This window comes from Homalodisca vitripennis, chromosome 6, assembly GCF_021130785.1.
Source record: "Homalodisca vitripennis isolate AUS2020 chromosome 6, UT_GWSS_2.1, whole genome shotgun sequence".
Classification (NCBI taxonomy): domain Eukaryota; kingdom Metazoa; phylum Arthropoda; class Insecta; order Hemiptera; family Cicadellidae; genus Homalodisca; species Homalodisca vitripennis.
In genome coordinates, this window is record NC_060212.1 from 152511358 (window position 1) to 152536490 (window position 25133).

Genomic DNA, 25133 nt, shown 5'->3' on the forward strand with positions numbered 1-25133 from the left:
CATTACGATAACATTAATTTAATAATTAGAATTGAAAATTTAGTACTTACAGTTATAGAAAGTGTTCAAAATGTTGTCCAAGTTGCTGCTATTTAAGAATTTTGTCTGACTCCTCGTGGGCTGTCCCCCATAAGGGATAAAAAAGTTTTAATACCTTAAAAACTAGAAATTTATGGCTATTATTGATATACCAAGTCTCATTACTTTATCTATATTGGTAAAACATATATTAAACCGTTCCGGGACTTTTTTACCATTCTGTTTATATATATTATATTAGGCTATATAATTGTTTTCAGTAAACCTCAACGTATAATATGTACAATGCGTAAGCTAAATTATTAAGGTTTTATAACATAGCTAAGTTTGTAAATGTAACATGCAAAGTAATTTTCATTCAAATTTTAATTTTGTTGTAAAACTTGTGTTACTTAAAAAATTGTTTTAAAAATTTATGTTTTAATGTAAAATATAACATTACTGTAATGGCTCACTTCAATAAATATTTTTTCAATTCATTTTATTAACTTAACAGCTGAGGTGCGACCACCAGACCTACCTCCTCCCATTCAACTAACAGAGAGTACAGTAACATCTGTCGTAGAGCAGTTGTTCCTCATGTCGGAAGATTCCACTGACCGTCTTCTGTCCCGCGAGATCTTCCTGACACTACAGAAGGTGAGTTTATCAACAGCAACCGGTTTTGTCAGTAAGATATGGAGGTAAAACAGCATTTGCAGTAACTCTTTGTCTGCTTTGCTACACTAGTTTTGTTTATGATGGCACATCCTTAGATTTTTTTAGTGCAGGCAATTGTCCCATTGTTATTACTATTGTGTCTCTTGTGCACTGTGTGTTTGTATATGTGTTGTTCTCTTTGTATATTTTTCAGTGATTCAAAATGTATGTTATTTGTAACTCCCTGGGAGTAATGTACAGAGAATCAGAATAAGATTTTATTCACCATTAAAAATAGAGTTATTAAATAATAATATCTCTATTAAAATAGGTTTCGTCATTGGTACATAAAAGTACTAAAACTTGTTAAAAATATCCAAACAATCAGAATTTAAAAATTCATCAGTAGTGTAAAAGGCTTTAGAAATAAGCCACTTATAAATAGTAATTTTAAACTTATTAATAGGGTGTTTCCTAACTTACTACATTTGTAACTTGTTAAACATCTTAAACTGTTGGTAGCTAAAGCTCTTATGGCTTTTATCAAGTCTTATTTAGGCAAGACCGAGTTAGACTTAAACCTAGTGTCATATTCATGTATTGAACTCTGACTGTTAAATTTATTTATATTTTCTCTAATATAAATTAAATTGTTATAAATATATAGAGAAGCCTGGGTTATTATATTCAAGTTTGTGAAACTGACTCGACAGGAATCACTATAACCAAGTTCAGCTATAATTCTTACTGCCCTTTTTCTGCCATAGAAAGACTTTTTTTTGCAGAACTTGAACTACCCCATAGTCTTATTCCTTAATTGAAATGAGTATTAAAAAGACCAAAATATGTAATTAACAGTACATCTAGACTTACAGTAGGTCTTTAAGAATGATGTTGAGAAAACAGTAAAGCTCTGCATTGTTTTGAACAGTTCACAATCAAACCATCCATAGTGGATGTAACATTCATTAAAGTACAACTTAACTGTAGTGCTTAGTTCATTAACCCTTTCCGAGCCAGGCGGCAATATATAGTCGCCTTGATATTCGTCGTTTTCTTAAATAAATACGACGTCAAATGATTAAAGTTTTATGTTTTTTTATTCTCTGGTATATTTGTAGATAATTAATATGAATATCATTTTTATTTTGGAGGTCTATGCATTTTTATTTCGTAATAATTATCACGTGACATTATCAGCTGATTCGATCTATTGTTGTAAATTCTTTATGCTTTAGTGTAATCGTACTATTGTATGCTGGATTCTTCTTCATTATTTTATTTTGTGGTTGTAAATATTAGTAGTGTTAGTAGTTACGTGCTCAGCTATTGTGTGTAGTAGTTACAATGACTGACAATTTGCGATCTCACGGGAGTGAAATTGTAAGTAGCATGTTTGTAAATAGAAAAAGTGTAAATAAATTTCAAAGAAAATTGTGTAAATATTTCTTGGTAAATAGTGTTTTTAACTGTATTGAAACTGTTTATGGATCCTACAATCATCTGTTTACCGGTACATCCATAATGTGAATATTTATTTTAAGTTTCTTGCAGTTTAAGAGTCAGTTGCTTTATCACTTGTTGCGAAGTACAATTATGCGTATTTATACAAAATGTGTCATACAAAATTTATTTATGAGAGAAATAACACAAAGTGTTGTATGGTTGTTCCTTTCTAAATGTACAATATAATAAAATAGCTTCCCACATTAAATTATTTTTCCTTTTTTAGTTATTTACAAAAAAATAAAAAAATAAAAATTTATGTTATCTATTAAAACATTATTTTTTTAAAATTTAAAATTACTTAAAACTACATCTATATATTTTGTTGTTGATAGTATATATCTATACGAGTAATTTGGTGCAACTTTTAGGTCATTCTCTAATTTTTATGAAAAGTTATAAATTTTAATCTAAGAGACTGCAAAATCGCCAATTTTAGCCTGGCACCTTTGACTAGTCACAAGCGGATATGGTATGTGAAAAAATTTTGCAACATCTCATATATTTGGTCCTGGCCCTGAAAGGGTTAAATTGAGCCATAAAAAAAAGAAATCTTCATTGTTTCCATATGGTTGATGGTGGAGTGTACTTCCCGATAGTATTAAGTGTACTGATAAACACAATTAATTTAAACTTATATTTAAAATCCCACTGCTGATACTCAGCAGCAGAAGTGACAGTTGTTTGCTCTTGATCCAGGATGTTAATGAGATAATTTTTTCATGTACGATCAGGAGTGTACAGAGTTAGATATAAAACTCCTGTCAGTGCAGCATCTCAGGACTTGGTTGGAGCAGATGTTGAACAGGACGCAGTTAAAATTAACTTTTTCATAATCAGATGGTTTTAGAAGGTATTATCTGACCCAATTGTCCCTTGGTACCCTTGGTATAGGTGTGAAATACAGGGTGCAAGAATTCAATCTCTTTTATCAGTTCATTGTCACTAGTAGTAGTGGTAGAAACTCTACTTACTTGGTATTTCCTATGTAGTGATTTCCTAAATAATTGTTTGGGGAAAGGGGCAGCTTTTAAGTCTGGTTCAATTCATTCCTAGATGTCCCTAAAACTACAAAATGTCCAAGGTTGCATGTTTTAAGTTTGTACTTACACACATAACCTTAAAATATTACTCTTCTAAAATATATTTAATTAAATAAAGAAAACAAAAAGTAATTTAAAATGATTGTGAAACCGCGGATAACAATACCTAATTTAAACAAAACTTTGGGGGTTAGTTTCTAAGGAATGATTAAATACTGTACAGTGTAGTTGTTTTAAGTGTGTATTTATCGATTTTAGGAACATTGTACAGTACATGAATGCAAAATTTAGGAAGCCTTAAAATACTTAGTTATATCTATGTTTTTTCTTTTTTTCGAGCTCCTTGCAGGCTTCAAGATCAAGAATCAAGAATCAAGATCTTTATTAGTCTTTTAAACACAGTACACATATGCAATTGACTTCGTCAAAATACTTATCAGTAATAAATTACAGTTATTTTATACAACCACTCTAAAGTTTAAAATATTAAACAAAATAAAAAAAGATTTAACAAGGATAATAAATTAATAAATAATTAACAACAAGAACATTACAAATAACAACAAATAACAATAACAAGAGAATAAAAACAACGAAAGAATGAAACATGTCTAAAAAACTTATATCACTAGTATCACAGGCAAAGTATTCATTGACACAATAAAATGCTTTTTCTTTTAACCAGCTATTAACTACAGACTTAAACCTATCAGTACTAACTAACCAAGCTCCTTCTGGCAATTTATTAAAAGTTTTATTTCCATATAAATGTGACTTTTCTTAGTTTTTTCTAGTCTAATTGGTGGTAAGAAGTCAAGCTTATATAAGTTTCTTGTATTATAATCGTGAGTATTTCCTCTGATTTGATATTCATTTAAATTTTTCTTTAACTTTCATGAGACAATAAAAAATATATATACAAGGCAATGTCATAATGTGAAATTCTTTAAAAATTGGCAAACACGTCTCTCTGTCTGGTACTCCTTTAATTATTCTAAGAGCTTTCTTCTGCCATATATAAGCTTTATTAGATAACTCTACTGTTACCCCATAAAATTGACACCATATATCAAATGTGTGTGAAAAAAAAGCATAGTAAGATATAATGAGCATTTCATTACTAACACAGAACTTTTTTCAAACATATTATTCATTGTAAAACAAATTTTTTCAGTTTTATTTTCATTTACTACTAAAAAGTTAGCTTGAAACCACTTAGCAGCCATTTTTAACATTGCATCTTGTTCTAATAAAAGATTTTCAATAACATAATTTACTATGTAAAAGTGTGGTGTCGTCAGCATAAAGGACAGATTTACATGTAACATCATTACAGGAAAAGTCATTGACAGCTATAGTAAAAAGAAATGGGCCAAGTACTGAGCCTTGAGGCACTCCATTTTAAATTTCATTAAAGTTAGACTTATCATCACCTTGAACAACCATCTGTTTCCTACAGCTAAGATATGATGATAAAAGATTCAGTTCAATTCCTGTTAATACCATAACGAGTCAGTTTATCCAAGATCAAAGTATGTGGAATACAATCGAAAGCCTTGGACAAATCAATTAAAGTTGCAGACTGTACAGCTTTTATTTTCAAAACTTAAGATTATGTCATTAACGACAGATTCAACTGCCATTACAGTGTTACAACCAGGCATGAAACCAAACTGTTCATTACACAAAAGATAATTAAGTGAGAAATAATCATACAATTGCTCCTTAATACAATACTCGAAGATTTTACCAATGATGGGTACCAAAGATATGGGGCGATAGCTAGATGGATCTAACTTGTCTCCCTTCTTATATATAGGAATTAGTTTTTACCAGCTTGAGAGCATTTGGAAAAACACCTTGTTCTAACATCTTATTATATAAATATACTAGAGGATCTATAATAACAAAAATGATTTTTTTAACCAAAAAAATTAGAAAACCCATAAAAATCTTCACTCTTGGATGAACTAAGTTTAGATATACACAGTTTAATGTCCTGTTTTACAATTTTTCTCCATGTAAATTTTTCTCTTAAAAACACTTATCAAGAAAATTATTCAATAGTTGTAAAGCCTCACCATTATTTTTTAGTAATATTCTTATTGAGCTCATCTGACACCCACAAAATAGTCATTAAACTTTGAGAATTTATATTAGATTGCTGACTCAGGGTCAAACTCTCCAAATTAGTTTTTATAATACTCCATGTAGCTTTACACTTATTTTTGGAATTTTTAATGAAATTATCATTTGCAGTTTTTTTAGCTTGGTCTATTTTGTATCTATATATTTTCTTAGCATGGATATAATCTTTTTTGTATGTAGCTTTATTTTCTACATTTACACAGTTCTTAAACTTATCATATATAACCATTAAAATATCTCTCATTTGCTTTAGTTCTGGAGTAAACCAGTTTATTTTTTTTCCAGATTTGGTTGATTTTGTTTTTACAAGTTTAGTAGGACAATGCAAATTAAATGTACCTGTTAAATATTCTATAAATAAAAGTAAATGCATCATCTATATTTGAGAATTCTGTTAAATAATTCCAATCAGTTAAAAATAATTCATCCTTAAAATTATTAACATTATCTAACCTTAGGTTTCTAACAGTACTAAAGTAAACATTTTCATTCTTGACACCACTATTGTCAATAAATTTCGCCAAAATTCCAGCATGGTCTGATAAGTTTGGCTGATTATATAATACAATCCCTGTTCTCCCACCCCATGGTTAGTGATTACATTATCCAGACACACACGCACTCTTTCGAGTCGGATGTGAATTTAGACAAAATAAATCATGAGACCTCAATAAATTTTGAAAACGTTCGGTTTGCTGAGTATTTTTTATTGATATCAATATTAAAATCGCCACAGATAATTAGTTTACCCCCCCTTATGTTTTGTATTTTTCGCAAATTTTAATAAAATGTTCAAGTTGATAAAGAAAAAAAACATACATCAGAGTCAGGAGTACGATAGATGCTAGCAATAACAGTACTATTATTAATCACAGCTGCCAGTAATTTCAAATACTTTTTCAATACAAAAACTATTTACATTGAAACTTTTAAATTCTATACTATCCCTTCACAAATATACAAGAACCCCCCCCCCTCTAGTTAGGGCGGGACATCTACAATAAATGTCGGCTATTTTGTAACCAGTCGGAACATATAATAAACTTTCATCTTGGTGCAACCAATGTTCATTTAAGGTTATGACATCACAATTTAACTTATCTAATATTAGTTCTAAGGGTAAAATTTTACTTCTCAAGGACTGAATGTTGAGATGAAATACTTTCAGGAGCCTGAAGTCGTCTGTGATGACTGATGGTGATTTCCCACAGTCGTTGTCAGCTGATCGTCTCCCCGCAGGTGTAGCTACACTTGCAGGTTGACTGTCACCAACATCCAGTGCTTCGCAGATCCTCTCCGCCAGCCACCGTTTACCATTCAGATTGAAATGCATTCCATGAGCAGTATGCAAATGTCGTTCCGCACTACTGGATTCCACCAAAGATCACGTTTTGAGTAGTCCTTGCTCATGATTTTTAGGGCAGTATTTGTTTTTCTTATCTCAACATTAATACAAGACCATTCTAATAAATCATACCTGTTTGGGATGTCGACCAGTACTACTCTTTTGTCCCTAACTTGGTCTAAAGTTGTTTTAATACCTGAAAGAGCCTTGTCTGCCTCATTCTTCGACACGTCATTTGTGCCACAAAATTATGACCAGAACATCCTGATTTTGTGTTAGTTCTTCTTTAATGTTTCTTTCATTTAATACACGATCCGTTCTACCACCCGGATTCACAAAACCAACTGGTGTAAATTTCTTAGAGTTTTTGTTTGAGTTCCCGCAATTTCTGCCTTAGATACCAGGCCAAGTCTCTACCATGGCTATCTGCACATATTAACAATTTGTTTTCCTCTTGCTCTTCATTTTGGCATTCATTGCTTTTATCTTCCTCCTCGTTGTCAACAGGTCTTAAGACTTGATAAGGATTGTTACAAACAAAACTATTTTGTATTGTAGGCCTATGTTGAGCACAAGGAGTTTGGTATAGGTGTAGGCAGTTGTTTGGATTTTCCAAGAACTACAGATGAAAATAGTTTTTCTTGGGTTTCTTTTTAATGTTGAATGCTTAGCCCTTGATATGTTGCTATTGATTGGTGTAGAGAAAAGAGGTAAGATAGTCTGGTGGCGCGATCTCTTATGTGAGACAGTGATAAAAGAAGAGTCAGTTTCCTTTTATTGTTTTTGTATTTCTCAAGTTCTTCTCTAAAGCTTAATGATTTCTTCTTCCTTTTTCAATACTATTGTTTCTAGGTTTATTTTTTGATTCCGTAAATTTTTAATCTCTTCACGAGCTTCAGACAGATCTTTATCTAATGTAACTTAAGATGTAGTTGACATTTTCAAGTTGTTCTCTTAAAATCTCTTGATTACTTGTATTAATATCAGATTCATCATCACTGCAATCTAAGTCATTTATTGAGCTACATATGTCCTTTTCATCAATTTTTGTCATACATGTATTGCAAGACCATTGTATGTTTGATTTGTCAAGTTTATTAAATTCTTTATTTTTAATACTTTAGATATTTTTAATTTGTCTAATAATTTGTTTAAAAAAAATTTGTCATACATTTTTGAAGCCTTTAACTGTATGTATTAATAAATGTTTGAATGAAGGGGTTTTCCCTCAGGAATTGAAACTGTCAAGATTGTGTCCAATTTTTTAAGGGGCCTAGAGATCTACCTGAAAGCTAGCGCCCTATATCAATTGTACCGGTACTGTCAAAAATTATAGAAATCTTAGTACATGATCAACTTGTTGCCTATCTAGAAAATAATAACTATCTTAATTCATCACAGTTTGGCTTTAGGAGAAATCTTATGTACCATTGATGTTGTTGACACATTAATTAGAGAAGTCCTTGATGTTTTGAGGATGGATCCTTTGCTCAAGTCACTCTCTGTGACTTGAGCAAGGCATTTGACTGCGTTGAACATAATGAACTAATATTGAAACTTAACTATTATGGCATTACTGGTATTTCTGCTAAGTTTTTTCAAGAATACTTAAAAAATCGGAGGCAAAAAGTTCTTATTAATGGGAAGCTGGTCCAATGAGTTAGTGGTTGAGAGTGGAGTGCCCCCAGGGTTCAGTCTTGGGCCCCCTTTTATTCCTACTACACATAAATGATCTTCCTACTGCTGTTAAGGCCCAAATCTCTGTTATATGCAGATGACACAACCTTTTTAAATAGTCATACAGACTTTGCAGCATTAAAAGACCTTGTGAATGAAACAGTCGAAGAAGCTTCATTGTGGTTTCAGGTCAAATGGCTTTTTATTAAATGAATTAAAAAAACCCAAAATATTTTATTCACCTTAAGACGAACTCCTCAATATGATATAATAAATTATTTCTCTTCTTGTGTAAAATTTCTAGGTATTTTTATTGATAAAAATTTAACATGGAATCCTCAATATTGAATATATTTCCAAGAGATTATCCCCTGTAATTTTTTTAATAAGACGAATAATGAAATATGTGCCTGAAAGCTATATAAAATGTGCTTTACTATGCATTTTTTCAATCTATAATAAGGTACGGTTTAGTAATATGGGGTAATAGCACTTAAAATCAATGAAATTCTTATCTTACAAAAAAAAGGCAGTTAGGGTAATAGCACAAGCACAACCACTGGACCATTGCAAACCACTTTTCATTAAAACTAGAATTGCAAAACTGTTATTAACCTATATATATTTGACTCAGTATTATACATTATGAAATATATTCAATCTCAAACTTTCTAGCAGAGATCTACATAGCCATAATACCAGAAAAAAAATAATATTGTAATGCAACATTGTAGGCTAAGCAAAACCCAAACAAAGTCATATTTTAATTTCCCAAAAGATTTACAACAAATTAATAGGTCTAGTTAATAAGTATTCTGTAAATATTTTTAAAACTAAGCTATATAACTGGTTAATACAGAAACCCATTTTATGAACTTTCAGAGTTTTTGTAGTATTAATGATATATATTTCTAGATTGTCCAATTGCATATTCCAATTTGTTAATCTAGTGGTTTAAAGCTTTCATCTGTATACTGGAATTATGTTTTTATTTAACATCAAACCTAAAATATATGTACAGTATTTTTATATTTTTATATATTAGAGTAAATATCTCTTTTGACTATGCCACTTAGGTGTATTTATGACTTTGTCAATGCATTTTGTAAAAATGACAATAAACATTATTCTATTCTATTCTATTCTTTAGCAGTGAGGGTTGTACATCGAAGATGAAACCAAAACGAACAATTTTTACACTGTACTGCTTTAGAATTACCAGTACTCTTTTTACATTTCCCACAAGGATATTTACCCTTCACCATAATAAGAAAGGATCAGAAAAATACTTAAATATTATTCAGAAAATAACAGTTCAATTTTATAAATATCCTTTTTTTTATAATTTCCAATTAAAATTTGTTCATACAGAAGAGTCCTAATAATATGAGAAGAGAAAAAAAACAAATAAATAAAAGGTTTTTATGCAGCAAAAATATTAAGTCTCTGTCAGGATTTGAACCACTGATCCTTGACTTATGAGGAAGTCACCTTATCCACTCAGCTATCAGAACTGTTGAAATAGGAGTTCAAAGAGCAGTTCATATGGTCACTGCCTAGTATGAAAATAGGAACCAAAAAACTGGCAGGTGATTCATATCCTTTCCCTTGGATTCTGTAACTTATGAACGAGTAAAGTCTTAATCATGAATCTACTAGCATTTGCTTAGAATAATTAGGTGAGTCGATCCTTAGCAGCCTTGAAACGTACTCGAAGGCATCCTTTTCTAAAAGAACCTACTTTCATTGGCATTGAACACTTGTTCAACATAGAACTCTCCCTCCTCTATGACTATTTTGAGCTTTGCTGGGAATTCTTCTGTGGCTTTGTGGTCTGCAGAGGCTATCTCACTTACGAGCTTCACATCATAAAGGGAAGCTTAAACCTTTCAAATTATCCCTTACTATCCAGGAATTGTGTCGGATGTGGAATCTTGCTGCACTCCCCTAACAACTCCGAAAAATGATTGTCCAGTTGTTTCGCTTTTTTTCTGATGGTATGAGAGCTTAGGGGAACTCTAATTTTATCTTATATCCGTATGCTCAATGAATCATTTTAGAGATATAAAGATTTATTAAAATATTACAAACTGCTTGCTTTGTAAAAGTGGAAATAATACAGGCCATCTTCAATATCAATCTAAAAAATACATCTTCTATTTCCTTTGTGACTAAACTGACCTTTTTTATATTTTCAGACATTGTCTTCAGAACTGAGCAAATGCACCAAGTCGAAGGAAACCCCAAGGATCTTGAAGGTGTTGGTAATATTCCTAATGAGGCGCACATCGCTAGACCGGAACCTGGTGAAAGCTGTGGTGTCACGGCCAAACATCGCTTGTCCACTGTTCCGCCTGCTCACCGCTGTGTCCCGTCCAGACTTGCTGCCCATGATGCTGCTGATTGCCAGGGTAGTGTTGGCCGAGGCTGTCAAAGCCCCACGGGCCAAGCCTCTGGTCGGGATTTTGAAGAGCTTTGTCCAGAAGCATGAAAACAGAGATCTGTCTCTAATGAGGGCAACAGCCGCATCGGAAAATCCAGAAAAAAGTAAGATAAATATAATTATTTTCATTGATTTTGTTATTTCATTACTCAAAATTGAGGTCTCTCATTAATTAGAAAAAATGTGTGGTTGAAATTATACAGTGTGAGTTTAAAGTATAGATACACCCTATTTAGTTTTTGATGGATAAAGTTGGAGGGATGAAACTCGGGACACCTTTCTAGGAAATAGAAGTGAACCTTTTAGTGACTCTTACAACTTTGCCTTTTTCCCAAAATGGGATTGGGGGGGGGAGGGCTTGAAATTTTTAAATATAAAGAGCCATTAAGTGACACCTCATTTGAAAAGTCTTGATAAAGGAAGAAGAATGGTGAAAACCAGAGTTTTTTATTTCAACTCAGTACAAAATGGCAGCTCATTGAAATTAATTAAAAATTAATTGAGGCAAAACATGGACATCTACATTCAGAAGGTTTAACTTCAATAAACAACCACTTTCTTTACAGGCTCAATCCTGTTTTACAGTTATTACCTGTTGCAGGGCAGGCCACCCTTATCTTATCAGTTTTGAGGAATTCCAGTATCATGTTCAGTTTGTGGTTGGAATTAACAAAGTTAAGGCATGTTTTTGTGATACTTTACATTGAAATGGAGTGTTCAAGTGAACTAGAGCGTATTTATGATTCTGATGATGCGAAGCTACGGAGACCGGGTGAGATCTTATGATGAAGTAAGGACTTTATTTAATGACACTTCCTCATCTAAGCCCTGTATCTAAATTAGGAATTCAAAAAACAATCCAATGTTTCCAGGAAACAGGCAGTGTTAAAGACCGCCCCAAACCTGGACGACCAAAATCTGTTACAAACGAAGCATTGTTACTTGACATTTTACAGTCCGTTGTAGAAGATTATAATGTGTACAAAATTCGTTTAGTTTAGTTAAAACTGTAAAACTCTGCATAATGAAATGAAGTGGATGTTAATATTGTTGTTGTTAAAAAGTACAATATATATTATGTTTTATTAAATAGAACAGTTACTCACGGCTTTGCACACAATTTCATAGGTTTTGCACCTGTATGAGCACTTCTGGTTTGAGTGAATTATATTTCGGACGCTAATGTTCAGTTTGCCTGCTTTCCACGATCAAGAAAATATTTAAAAAATGTATATTGATAGTCATTTTAATTTATTTTGATGTTAGTATATTATGTTCCATTGCTGATTTTGTCTCTTTTCTGATGAAGAAAATATATATATATATATATATATATATATATATATATATATATATATATATACATACACAGCTCTGAGAACTCTACTTTTGTCAAAAGACAACTAATTTAGGTTTGGTAACAGTCTTTAAATGTAAAGTAAAGGTTAGACTATATTGTCTCTTATATCTACACTGCTAACAGTTTACCTTCTCCATTGCACATGTATTTCACTGGTTCAGATGAATTATATTTCCGACACCAATGTTGTTTGCTTTGGTGCCACGATCAAGAAAATACTTCATAAGTAGGTAGTAACATAGTCTTTTAGATCTAACACTTAATATTTAATAAAAATGTACAGATAAAAGTACATTAGCATGAAACTCCAAGTTTGTTTCTTTATAAACTGAAAAATATTGTTAATATTTTAGAACATTTGGAGCTTGGAATTAGTAAATTAGTTTAAAAGCACAGACCAGTGAATTTTCATCAAGCATAGTTCTTATTGACTGCTTCAAGGGGAGTTTTCTGTGTTAAATTCTGACCATCTTGTGTTTTGCGGGCATTTTGTAAGATAGATAAGTACTTACCTAATCGCTGAAATCTAAAACGGCGTTAAAAAAAATTTGTTACTATAAATGTAAACAAATCATAACTTAAGAGACCTAGGTGAGATTTTGTCGCTACTTTAAAAAGTCGGGAGTAACCTGGAGAGATTTTTGAAATAAGAATAAGCCTATATTTATCCCAGGAACCCTAAGAAATTCCATGTCAAATTTCAGCGCAATCGGTGAAATAGTTTATGCGTGAAAGCAAAACAAACAAACTTAGGCACTTTTGCATTTATAATATTAGGATAAATAAAGTTAAAACTTTTTAGTTTACTTGAAATTATAAGATAAAAAGTTAGTGGGCTGGGAAAGATTTAGTTTTTTGGTCAGGTAAGTTTCATTTGCAGTACTTATACTTATTGGGCCAGGGGGATGCAACCTGTGGCTTGTTCTGTGACTTCCAGAAGACTTTTGATTCTGTTGACCAGGAAATATTGTTAATAAGTTGGAATATTATGGTGTTAGAGAAGTTGCGATTTACTGGTTTAGAAGCTTTTTGAGGAGTCGCAGTCAAGTAGTAGACATTAATCACAGTTGCATTGGTTCTATCCAAATGTATCGATCTCTTCCATGCTATTTAGAAGTAGGTGTCCTTAAAGAGTCTGTTTTGGACCCAATATTTTTCTAGATTTTCATGAACGATTTTCCGAAATAACTGAATTATCATCATAAATGAATTATTTTTTGCTTATTACACCACAAGTCTAATTAAGTCACAAAGCAGATTTAAACTAACTCATAAACTACTCATCAGATTGAATTTAGTATTTTTGGCCAATATATACAAAGCACTCACCATCTTGATCCAAAGCCTTCACAAACTGATGTACTGGACCTAGATAAATGTGTAGTGGAGTCATGATCATCCTGTCTTGTTCAATTAAGGGCTCAGGAATTATATTTCTTGAACCACTAGGGTGATTCATTTACTACAGCGGCTGCCATATTAGTTTAGGCTGTGCTTATCAAATGGCCACAGTTCATAGACCACTTGTATTACATTTCTGTGCTCTGTGTCCAGGACACATTCATCCCATACTATAAACAATATGGTAATGTTGCCATAGAGAAATCTTGAAGCAGTTTTGATTTATTATTTATTCAATCACTGTGTTACTATGTTCTTAATTATATAGTTTATGATCAGTTACTATAAATAAATATGGAGTCCTAGAAACTGAGAGTTTAAACCACCCAAATTCAATCTCTACTCTTTTTATGAACCTTGGACAGTTACGAGAACTTGCAGAACATCTTGTCGTTCTAAATCTGATTTGAGTGTATTGTTCAGTGTTGGGAGAGACGGCTCTATCACGGCTGGAGGCTACTGGACGAGTGTTGCTGGAGTCACAGAGCCTGAGAGTCCATGGTACCCAGAACCTTGTGCAGGCACTCTCCACCCTGCTTCAGACTTCAGACAACCGCAAGGGCCTACTCATTGACTGGTTGGTTGAACTTGAGCCCGAAATTGTCAGTACCTCTGCTTCTGCCCAGGTCGGTTTCATTAATTTTTGTTTATTTAAGTTCCATAATTTAAACTGAAGTAGCTATATTCCTGTTGAAGGAATCATTATTGTGAGCTAAAATATCTCACATATCTAAACCCATGGACGACCCGGGAAAAAACTTAACCCTTATTTCAGTGGCACCCTCTCCCAATCCACCACCCGCCTATTCCATTTTTATGAAATTGACATAATTAGTTTTTTGTACTGTTTATATTTTTGATTTTTTAGTAAATATCCGCTCTGTAAATAATAGTTATATCACTGTCCGACAACTAAATAAAGAGATTGAAGTTGCCACTTCCACCAAATAGTTGGTCTGTATATTTTATTTTATTAAGGTTAGTGTTTGTCAGCAGCTGGATCTATTGTTCTCTCGTGGAGAGTTCATGTGTCGACCGTTCCTGTTGACTCTGCTTGCTCACCATGCCAGCTGGGCCACCCTCCACCACTGCACCAAGCGTTTACTAGATCCTGCTGTTGTTTCCAAGTATGTTATAGATGAAATTGTAACTATAAATACATATAATACATTTAATTTTAATGATTTTAATGATTTGAATGATTTAAGCAACTATAACCACAACTTGGATAACATTTATAAATGAGTAAAACTTACATAACTATAAACTACTACACCTTGTGGTTTTGTATCTACACCCAATCAAGTAAGTGTGGTCAGTATAATGTATATTGTTCACTCATTTGTTTTATAGAAATGACCCATCAGCTGTTCTGGACTTCCTTATTGCACTGACGTGTAATCCCAAACTGCTGCAGGGAAGGGAAAAATGTACTCCAAAACATGGAGCCATAGAGGATATCTTGGGCCTTCCTCTTTCTCAGGTCAGTCTCAATTTTTTGAAAGTCCTCACTGTATATATATACATTTTTTTGTGACTATTGTTGGTACAAATGCAAATTTTTTAACAAGAGCCTCTGCATTTTATTTATGAGGCCTAACCATTTTCATTCATTTCTGACAAACTCATTATCATTAGATATTGAAATAATCTTTGAAATGTTTAACTAAGTTGTCTTTTATGGTATGATTTATCATACACTATAATATAAATGGTTTGCAGTGAGTAATTTTAAATTATGAATGAATTTATAAAAAAAAAAAAACATATGAAAAGACTGCAATTTAAAAGGTAATAAATTACTTGTTACTTACTGGAAAAATCTGTACTTAAATTATTTGTTTGATTTTTAAAACCTTCCTCTAAAAATAAAATTGTGTATTGGATTGTATGAATTAATCAATTTACACAATAAACACAAATGCAGTACTGGAGACATAAAAAACTCAGTGCTGATAGCTAATATCTGCTAATATTTGAAAATTGTTAGTAGATTCTTGCTGAAATTAAAACTAAAAATATCCAATTATATGCGTACTGTATTCTAAAGTATAAAGTCTAAATCATTTGAAAGCATTTGGTAACAACTCACACACCAAACTCCCTGATTAACAAACAATTATAATATGGTCATTGTGTTCCACAGCTGTTATGTATAGCCGATTACATTGTGGAGGAGGCTGTGCAACTCAACGATGTCAAGGTGGCTGTGGATAAGATGAATCTCCGGCTATCATTGCTTGCCCCCCATGCAGACCAAGAAACCTTGTCTGCATTAGTAAAACACCTGAGCGAGAATGCTGGAAAGCCAACTGGGTGAGTATTTTACGTTTACTTGTTTACTCCCACTTCCTAAACGACATGGCCTGTAGATATATTTAATAGACGTAGTTTCTCTTGTTCAGAAAGATCGGAAGAATGATTCAGCTGTTTGACTGTTAAAAAAAATGGAGTGATAGTAGCTTAAAAAATAAACACAACAATAACAACAAATGTAGCTAGAAATGCAATTATTTATTAGTATAAATCATCCCAAACACAAAGTTGTAGAAGTGCCGAAATAGTTTTTTAGGATGGTAAAAACAAAACTATTTATAAGCAACAGTGTTATTCATGGACATGTTACATGTGTATTTATATTCGTAAAAAGTAATTACATTGTTTGGTAAATCTTTTACAGATGATTTTAGATTAAGTACTGGATCATTTGAGAATTAAATTAATGCAGTTATGCAACTTTGTATTTGGAGCAATGAAATATGAATCCTTCTATTTAGAAGCTTCTATTTAAGTATTAGAAGCTGAATTGTCAGATATTAGGTTTACAGCTGGAGTGTTAGAAGTCAGCTATAGATTGTTAGATAACTTTTAACAAAGAACATGTGATGTGAAATTATCTTCCAAGTGTATATAATGTTTTTTACAGCTGATTCAAGATTTGTGATGTTACTGTCTCCAAATTAAGATTTTTACTGGACTATTTTCACAATACAAGGAGCTTGTAATGTGAACTTATTTCTCAAATGTACATTATTTTTTAACAGCTGATTTTAAGACTTCACTATTAAGAATCACTATATTAAAAAGAAGAGGTATAACTTTTAATCTGGTAAATGTAAGCCTGCTTTTCCCCAGGAGGTTTCAGTTCTGGCTGGTTTATACCTTCCAGTTGATTCTACACTGGGTACACCAAAAACCGATGTGTCACTTAAATCTGGACAACCTTACGGATTTGCAGGAATTGCACATCACTAATTGCAAATTTCAAGATATTGGAGTGCAAGAGTAGATTGATAGGTATAGTCTACTGCAGGAGTTAACTGTTGGACTTGATGGGTCTCCCTAAGTGTTAAGGGCTGTTGCTAGAGTAGACATAAGGGTGTGCAACCCCCTGCCTGTATTGACTGGTGAGGCTGGTACAGAGCAGGACTCCCCTCCTTCCAAGGAAATATGGCTGAGATTAATGCCAAGGTTCTCGACAAGAGGTGATCCCTATCCCCAACCTTATCAATCCAGAATATCCTGTCAATGTGGAAGCGGCGCAGAGGTTTTTTAGGACAAAGTGCAATTCCTTAGTTTCTTGTCCTAAGAGAAATAAAATTTCTTTGAATCTGAAAGTTCTGTAATGAACCATCACTGAGGATCTTCTTGTATCAAAAGTGAAGAATCAGTGTTTTGGTATGAGAGATAAGTTGGATACTTTTCTTGTTTTTACAAGTAGGTATACAGTTGTGTTGCACAAACACTAAACAACAGCATAGTTTCCAAATTTGTTTTCACTATTAAATTGGGGCTTTGAGCTTCAGTGTTGTAGAACTATTGCTGAGTAGTCCCCTCATGATGATAGTGACCTTTTGTTATTTTTTCAGTAAACAAAGTGAGATGTGTCGTCAGCTACTGGTGCAGTTATACTTGCGAGTTCCCAGCATTATTACGCAGTTGTCGGAATCAGAGCTCACCAAGTACCTCAGCAATTCTCCTATATCAGGTAATTATCTCTTTTTAAACCAAAAAAAAAACTTTAATCACTATTGTGGTTGCTTATGGTCAATCAGCTGTTAAGACAAAGTGGCCGGTACAAGGATAGTTTGTTGAACGTTTACTGTGATTGGGGAACGTTGAAGTGAGTCAGTCAGTTGGTATTGGCTAGAGGTTCCAGTCATAAGTATTATACTGTCGACAATTATGTTTTGTAGTTTCATCGATATTTAACCATCCATTGTTAATACTCATATTCGGGTTTATGTGTGGGGATAGTTATATGGCAAATAGTAAATTCCATTAACTTCATTTACAAACTAAATCAATATGCAGTTTTTCTAAACGACAAGCATGTGACCAGGGATGAGTTTAAGTCCTTTTTTCACTAACTTTGGATGTCTCAATTTGTTGTAAGAATCACATAATAGAGACAGATATTACATTTGAGACCACTTTAATTCATAGTTTTTTTAGATAAGGAGTTACCATTTATCTTCAATAGGTGAAATCCTCTTGCTAATTTCTTACAGATGAAATTATTTTAAATTCAAATGATAAGAATTGGATTTACATATTTCACAAAATAAACTAAATGAAAATTTCAAATCAAACATAAAGCCTGTAGGTTTGTTTTTCCTTATAAATAAAACTTAATATCTATTGTTCTATCACATATCTATGATCAATCATATCTTGATCATTGAGATCATTACAGTGACAAAACCAAATTGTAATTTATTCTACAAATATTTATTTTAGTAAAACATTTTTTTATATTTGAGCCAGTTCAGCAGAGGAAAGGTCTTTATTTGATTCACAGTTCTTCTACTCTAATTGTGTGCCTTCTTTTCAGTTGAGTAGAAAGGCCATTTACTATATTCTGATTGAGACATAAATATAATTGTTCATCGAGCTGTGAAAGATTAAGCATAGTCTTGCTCAAACACAACACCAGACTTTGGAAGACCATGATGCTTGGTTTGGGTTGCTCTTTTTATCTCTTCAAAGTTTCATCATAGTCTTCAGATGATGATGGGCATACCTCGCTCCGTAAAATCAACACCTTTAGCCCATACAAATCTTGTATGCACTTCTTAATTTGTTGGAATCTTCTATGGTTGGCCCTCATGCTTTTAAGGTTATAACTAGAAAATGCACAGCAATTTGATGCTCTGCTTTACATAACTGGAAGCAGGTTGAACTACAGTGCACACTGATATGAAAATGGTGACGAGCTCTCCTGTACTTGTTTTGCTACTCAACAACAGAGGTTTCTTTTTGGATGATCCATGTATTTTAACTAAACAAGTTGAATTTGTTTAACATTGTTAATTAAACATAGTGAAGAACCTTTATCCAGGTTTTTTATTTGAATCTCGAAGGCACACAATACTCTTGTAACCAACTTATCATATATATATATATATATATATTATCTACGTGGCATGTTTGTAAAATATGTAACTCAGTACAAAAACAATTTATTTTTTAAAAGAACTTTTCTGCATAGTTGTTGCTCATCATATTGAATAAGAAGCTTCTTAAAACCCTCTATGTAAAAATTTATCGTCAGCGATATCCATTGATCAACTGGATGTAATAACCTCGTCATAAATAAATAAATAAATAAATAAAAATGCCTTTATTAATCCAGCGCTTCTCAGTACAATACTGCTTTTCAGAATTACTGTCGTCTAAAAACTAAAATAAATATAAAAAATGACACAAACTTAGTTTGTTCTCATAGTCACAGAACTTACAGCCCTATGACCCATTTTTGTGAAGAAGGAAGAGAGTATAATCAGAGCAATCAGTTAAGTTTAATATATATATATATATATATATATATATATATATATATATATATATATATATATATATATATATATATGCTTTATTTGGTTGTCATATTGCCTGAGTTTAGGGTGAGTGGCATTTCTTCCCCCAGGTTAATCTAGAGCTTGCTGTCTTACCTTATAGCTTTTGGTAATTCTAATCAACAACATTTAGTACATGCCAATCCCCTATACCTATTTGTGTGTTATGTTTAGTGATGGGAAGCAGTGTGCTGGATTCTATGTCTCACACCCTACTGACAGCACTTACGGCGACCCCACCATCCAAGGACTGGCAGAAGAGAGCAGGAGACCTGGAGCTGGCCACCAGGAAGATGGCTGCCACCCATCCACTGCTCGTTCTCAGGTATATAATAGGACTAGTATACAACAGAAACTGGTATATAATAGAACAGGTATATAATAGAACTCAGGTATATAATGTGTGCTAACATCATCTTAATTAATTTGAGCTGTCATATTTTTGAAAATTGGAACAGATATTTCAAGTGTATTTGTAAGCCCAAACCTCCCTGAAAAGTAGAATTTTCACAAAAATTGTTTATGTTTAACTGTACTATAATGTCCAGTAATAAAATTAATTTATTGGTGATATTTATTCTGATTATTTAACTGTCAATATATCATAGTATAAAAGTTATATACTGATATTAAACATTGTTGTTAACCCATTAAGGAAGTAGTTAACTTGATTATGAACTGACCTGTACAAAGCAATTAAAATCAGCTCTTTTGCAGGCAGTTGGTAAAAAAATTCATAAAATAATTTCTATTAAAGATAAACTTATAATTTTTGTTTTGTTTTGTAGAAAACATTGTGTTCTTTAAAAATAAAATATACTCACGGTAGATAAAAAAAAAATTGTAAAAAATATAAAATATAATGATTTTTTTTAGAAATTTTAAAATTTTAAAAGCAATTTGCTATAAAAACTATTTAAAAAATTTTAAGCCATCTAAACTATATATTTTCTGAAACTTTATAATGTTTTTTACGTGTAAAAAAAAAACTTAAATTTATATCTGTAAAAATAAACATGCGACAAAAAGTTTTGTGATCACTTACGGTTCTGCATTTGCGATTTCATCATGAGTTGTAGGTTGCCATGGAATTTAGTCTATATTGAAATGAAATTTTAAAACACTGGATAACTGTAGTAGTTACTAAGTCTTATTATTTACACTATATACACATGCTTCTTCAGGATTTTAGTAGTTTAGCTTGGTATGAAAATCCTTGAAACATTTTTCAAGATGCAGTGGAACTTGACACCGGTCGCACATCCAAGCAGTCTCAGACCTCTTGTTGTGGGAAGTGCAAACTTTACAAGCTCTGGTCGGTTGAACAATTATGTCCTCAACACTACATCACTGCTGTTTTCGGAATCAAACTCAAAATCACTATCTAAATAACGGTCCACTTCAGAAGAATGTAAATTTTCACGATCCATTATGCGCACATAACCAAAAAGTTACAAACAATATACAAACACGCAGTAAACGGCGTCGACTGCCTCAAAACAAACAGATGACACTTTACAATAATAGAAAAAGGGAATCAACAGGTTGGCCAACTGACCAAAACTATATTTTGTTAGTCAGTATAAACGTTCACAAAGGACACGCCAACGATATCTGTCAAAAAATTATAGAACTATGTCGGTAAGTAACGACGCAGTACAGACATCGAGTCAGGCTCGTGTGTCTGCATTCAGTCCGCTAGGAGCGGCATCGAGTCAGGCTCGTGTGTCTGCATTCAGTCCGCTAGGAGCGGCATCGAGTCAGGCTCGTGTGTCTGCATTCAGTTCCGCTAGGAGCGGCATCGAGTCAGGCTCGTGTGTCTGCATTCAGTCCGCTAGGAGCGGTATCGAGTCAGGCTCGTGTGTCTGCATTCAGTTCGCTAGGAGCGGCATCGAGTCAGGCTCGTGTGTCTGCATTCAGTCCGCTAGGAGCGGCATCGAGTCAGACTCGTCTGTCTTCCTCAATGGGTTAAAATGTGTAACCTGTAAAGTACTTAGGGTACAAGTACACCTACAGTGACGCTAAACTATCAAATACAGTATGCATATGGAACAAAATACTCAGATTGCATCACATTGTGTTCTGTGTATTTTGTTCCATATGTTAACAAAATAATAAAAATAAAAAATAAAATTGATTGTTTCATGCCATTTTGTATTGCATCACATCACGTTGTGTTGCTGTCATAATTAGGGAACCGTAAAAATGTGATAAATACAGAATACCTGTGTAATGTCGTATGAGGTGTTCCAGATCAATTGTGATAGACCTAATAATAATTATTGTAGAGTAGTGAACTAAACTGTACCTCTACAAAACCAATCCTTGAAAACGGTTTTTCATGAAAAGTTCAGGTGTACCAAAATTTATAGGTCTGGGGTTTGATTCTTGAGTTTTTCAAATGTAGACGTATGTCAAGTTATATTTAATTTTAAAGGTCTTTGTAAGCCAAACACTTTTGTAAAATTGAAACTCAACTACTTTCTTTCATTTCAAAATGAAAAATTTTGGGTGAAATGTACCAAACTTTACTTATTACACCACAATAATTAGTTGTCAAAATACATTTTTTTTTAATATTTATTTTTACAATAAACCAGGGTTACTTTGGTATGCAAAATGATAATACTTTTCCCAAATTAACACACATTGTGCATAATTTTGTTCATCTTTGCAAACCAATTTTGTATTAAAATATTTTTATAGCTCTAATAATATTTGCATTAGGATAAAAAATGTGTTTCTTACAAAATTTTAATAAGTTTTTAATTTTATAGTAAAATGTTAAGGTGATTAAATTTTATTAAAGTAAACAAGAATGGATCAAAATCAACAAAAAGGTTATTTGAAATCAATATTGTTTTTTATATAGTTAAATTGCACTATTTCAATTCAAAATTGGGCATATTGTTTTGTCTTTATCTTTTGAATAAACAGATAGTTATCTCAATTTCTGTTTATACATATGTTTTATGAATTCACACACATCTGTGCTGTTTTATCTTTTCTATTAAAACAGCTGTTCATAAAATTGCAACAATTAATATTTCTTGTCGTTTATTTGAGAATTAATATTATAATAATCATTAATTTTTCAACCAATTTATAACCTACTGAAGTTTTAAAAAAAATGACATTTTTCAACTAAAATACAAGTGTGTAAGTCATTTCAAATGTTATAAAATGCCAATGACATTATTGTTAACACTTTGTACCCTGGGCCCTTAATACATGTTTCGGCGTGGCTCCCTGGGGGTTTTATGATGATTTAATAAAATTCTGTGTTATTACAGTAATTATGTTATAAACTCATACTATATATCTTTTTAAAGATAGAGATACATACTTTTTTTAATGTATACAAATATAAAGTTTATTTTCAAAATAAAATTATTACATAATATTGAATGTTATGTAAAAAAATACAAAAAAAGTTTTTGCTACATAGCTTGTTAGTTCAGGTAGTTCGCCTTAGTGTGGTAATTTTTAAAGCACAATGGTCTAAATCAAATACAGGATCTCGCAAATTTTCGTTTAGATCGTTCATAAAATCAATATTTGGTCCCAGGTGTGTATCAAAATCATCGTCACTTTCCGACTCGCAGTCAAACAAAAGATAGCGAATTGCATCACTTTTGATTTTATCACCCATATTATTTAAACTTGAAAATAATAAGTAAATTATATAAAATAAAATCAACGGAAAGTCTACAAAGGAACGGATGAAAGAACAAAGCGAGTATAAATACAAAACAAAACACACGGATAACCTCACATTGCTTGCATTTGCCTTTACTTCATTCAGTAAAACTAAAGTTCTGATTTTTTCAAACAGTTAAATTCACATTTAGAATACATTATAATAACATTTGCTTCAGTATTTGTCAGCAAGATTTGTAGAAAACTTAGTAAGGCATCACTAAGACTCACAACAAAACACAACGTGAAACACTACAAAGCAAAATTACAGTACCGATCATCAGCCGCGGCGCCTACGATCAGCTGTCTAGACTCGCTTGTAATATGATGATAAATATACGTATTTCATTACTAAAACGTGACCCAGGGATCTCAAAACCAACAAATACGAACTTAGACAACCAATGAACATAATAAAAATGTTTGAATCCTAAAATAAGATGACTGAATAATACAATTAAATAACACGACCCGAGGTATACTCGGGCTCCGGTAGCAGGCGCTGCCGACGCGGCCTGACCTATACTCGGGCTCAGGGTACAAAGTGTTAAAGGAAACTATTAGTAGTCTAGGATGTCCAAGATCAATAATTAAACATAAGTGTAATTAATAGATCGTCAGCACATGTATAACAATGGGCTGCTATAAAAACCTTTCTTGATGGTTGCCTATGGTATCCTTGTTGACAATAACTGTCAATAAATCGAATCTCAGTATTTTAATTACTGGATATATTGAATTTTTGAAATTCCCTGTCAGGTTTGGTGTATTAAGGATGACTGTACTTCTCTCCATGAACTGATCCATATGAGGGAGGTTTCTATGGGTCAAAGCAATATTTGATTTGAAGTTCTCTTCCGAGAGCATATTCATGGAACTATATTAAGTTAATCACAAGAGGGTAAAACCTCATCAAACCCAAACACTGTAATCTCGTACTGCATATAATAAAATTACAATTCGTGGAAAATTGAAATGGCAAGTAATGAATTCTTGTATATTTTTGTAATCCATTGCCATTAAAACAAAAAAAAATCATAAGAAGCTTTTGGTCATAAAAAGCGTTGATTAATAAACAAATTGTTACAAAGTAATATTTCTTTAAATGTGTATATTTGCATTATTTTAGTCATGTAATGTAAAATATATGCCACCAGTATCTCTAATTTTCAGAGACAAACATAAATATGATTAAGGTGTTCATTTATAAAACTTTTGACCGACAGAAAACCATGTCCCCTAGATTTACTACAATGTTGTGCAAAATGCAGAGAGATAACATTTGCTTTAAAATCTGTAAGTAACAATTGTGATTATGGGATTAGAAATATCCCATTTTCTAATCGTCAGAACCAGTTCTAGGTATTTAATGTTAGAATTTACGTGTGTACGTAGGGACTGATCAGTTCGTTCTGTTTCTGTGACAGGCAACTGACAATGCTGTCGGCAGCGTTGAGAGGTCGGGTTCACCTGGAGTTTCCTGTGTTCCGATCCCGGAACCATCTGTCCCTTTTCACTCAAGTACTAGGATTGCTTGAGCTGCTTAAGCCTCATCTTTTCCGAGCAGAATATTCCACAGCACTCCATGGTACCTTCGATACCTACTTTGCTCTCTTCAAGGTTAGTCTCTCCTCTTGTATTTGATTTATACAGGTTTGGAGTAAGATATGAAATATTTGTTTGGTTATCTTTTTCTCTTTTAGATGTAGAAATAGGATACAAAATTAAATTTTAGTAATATCTGTCCTAATTATCTCTAATTTTTCTATGAGTGCGTAGATAAATGTTTTTATAATTACTTATTTATTACTATTAATATGCAATTTCATTGTTTTGGAAAATTAATTTGCAGCTGGTGAACAGTTAGAAGATCCTATTCAACTCAAAAATATCAAGGACACAAATGTGGAGTACCATATAATGGAACGTTGTTAAGTCGGGCTATCTGGGCTCTGGGGGTTATACAGAGATATCA

The 25133-nt window shown here is 32.4% G+C and overlaps 1 protein-coding gene across 1 annotated transcript in view; it reads left to right on the top strand.

Moving 5' to 3' along the window:
• The window catches only part of LOC124365605 (integrator complex subunit 1), a 66182-nt gene that overhangs the window by 33567 nt on the left and 7482 nt on the right, over window positions 1-25133 (top strand). Inside the window, exons 6-14 of the mRNA XM_046821595.1 lie at window positions 536-678; window positions 10596-10944; window positions 14025-14227; window positions 14595-14728; window positions 14955-15084; window positions 15748-15917; window positions 17471-17589; window positions 19634-19784; window positions 24586-24778. Of these exons, the coding sequence (XP_046677551.1) occupies window positions 536-678; window positions 10596-10944; window positions 14025-14227; window positions 14595-14728; window positions 14955-15084; window positions 15748-15917; window positions 17471-17589; window positions 19634-19784; window positions 24586-24778 (1592 nt within the window). The remainder of the gene's footprint in view (window positions 1-535; window positions 679-10595; window positions 10945-14024; window positions 14228-14594; window positions 14729-14954; window positions 15085-15747; window positions 15918-17470; window positions 17590-19633; window positions 19785-24585; window positions 24779-25133) is intronic.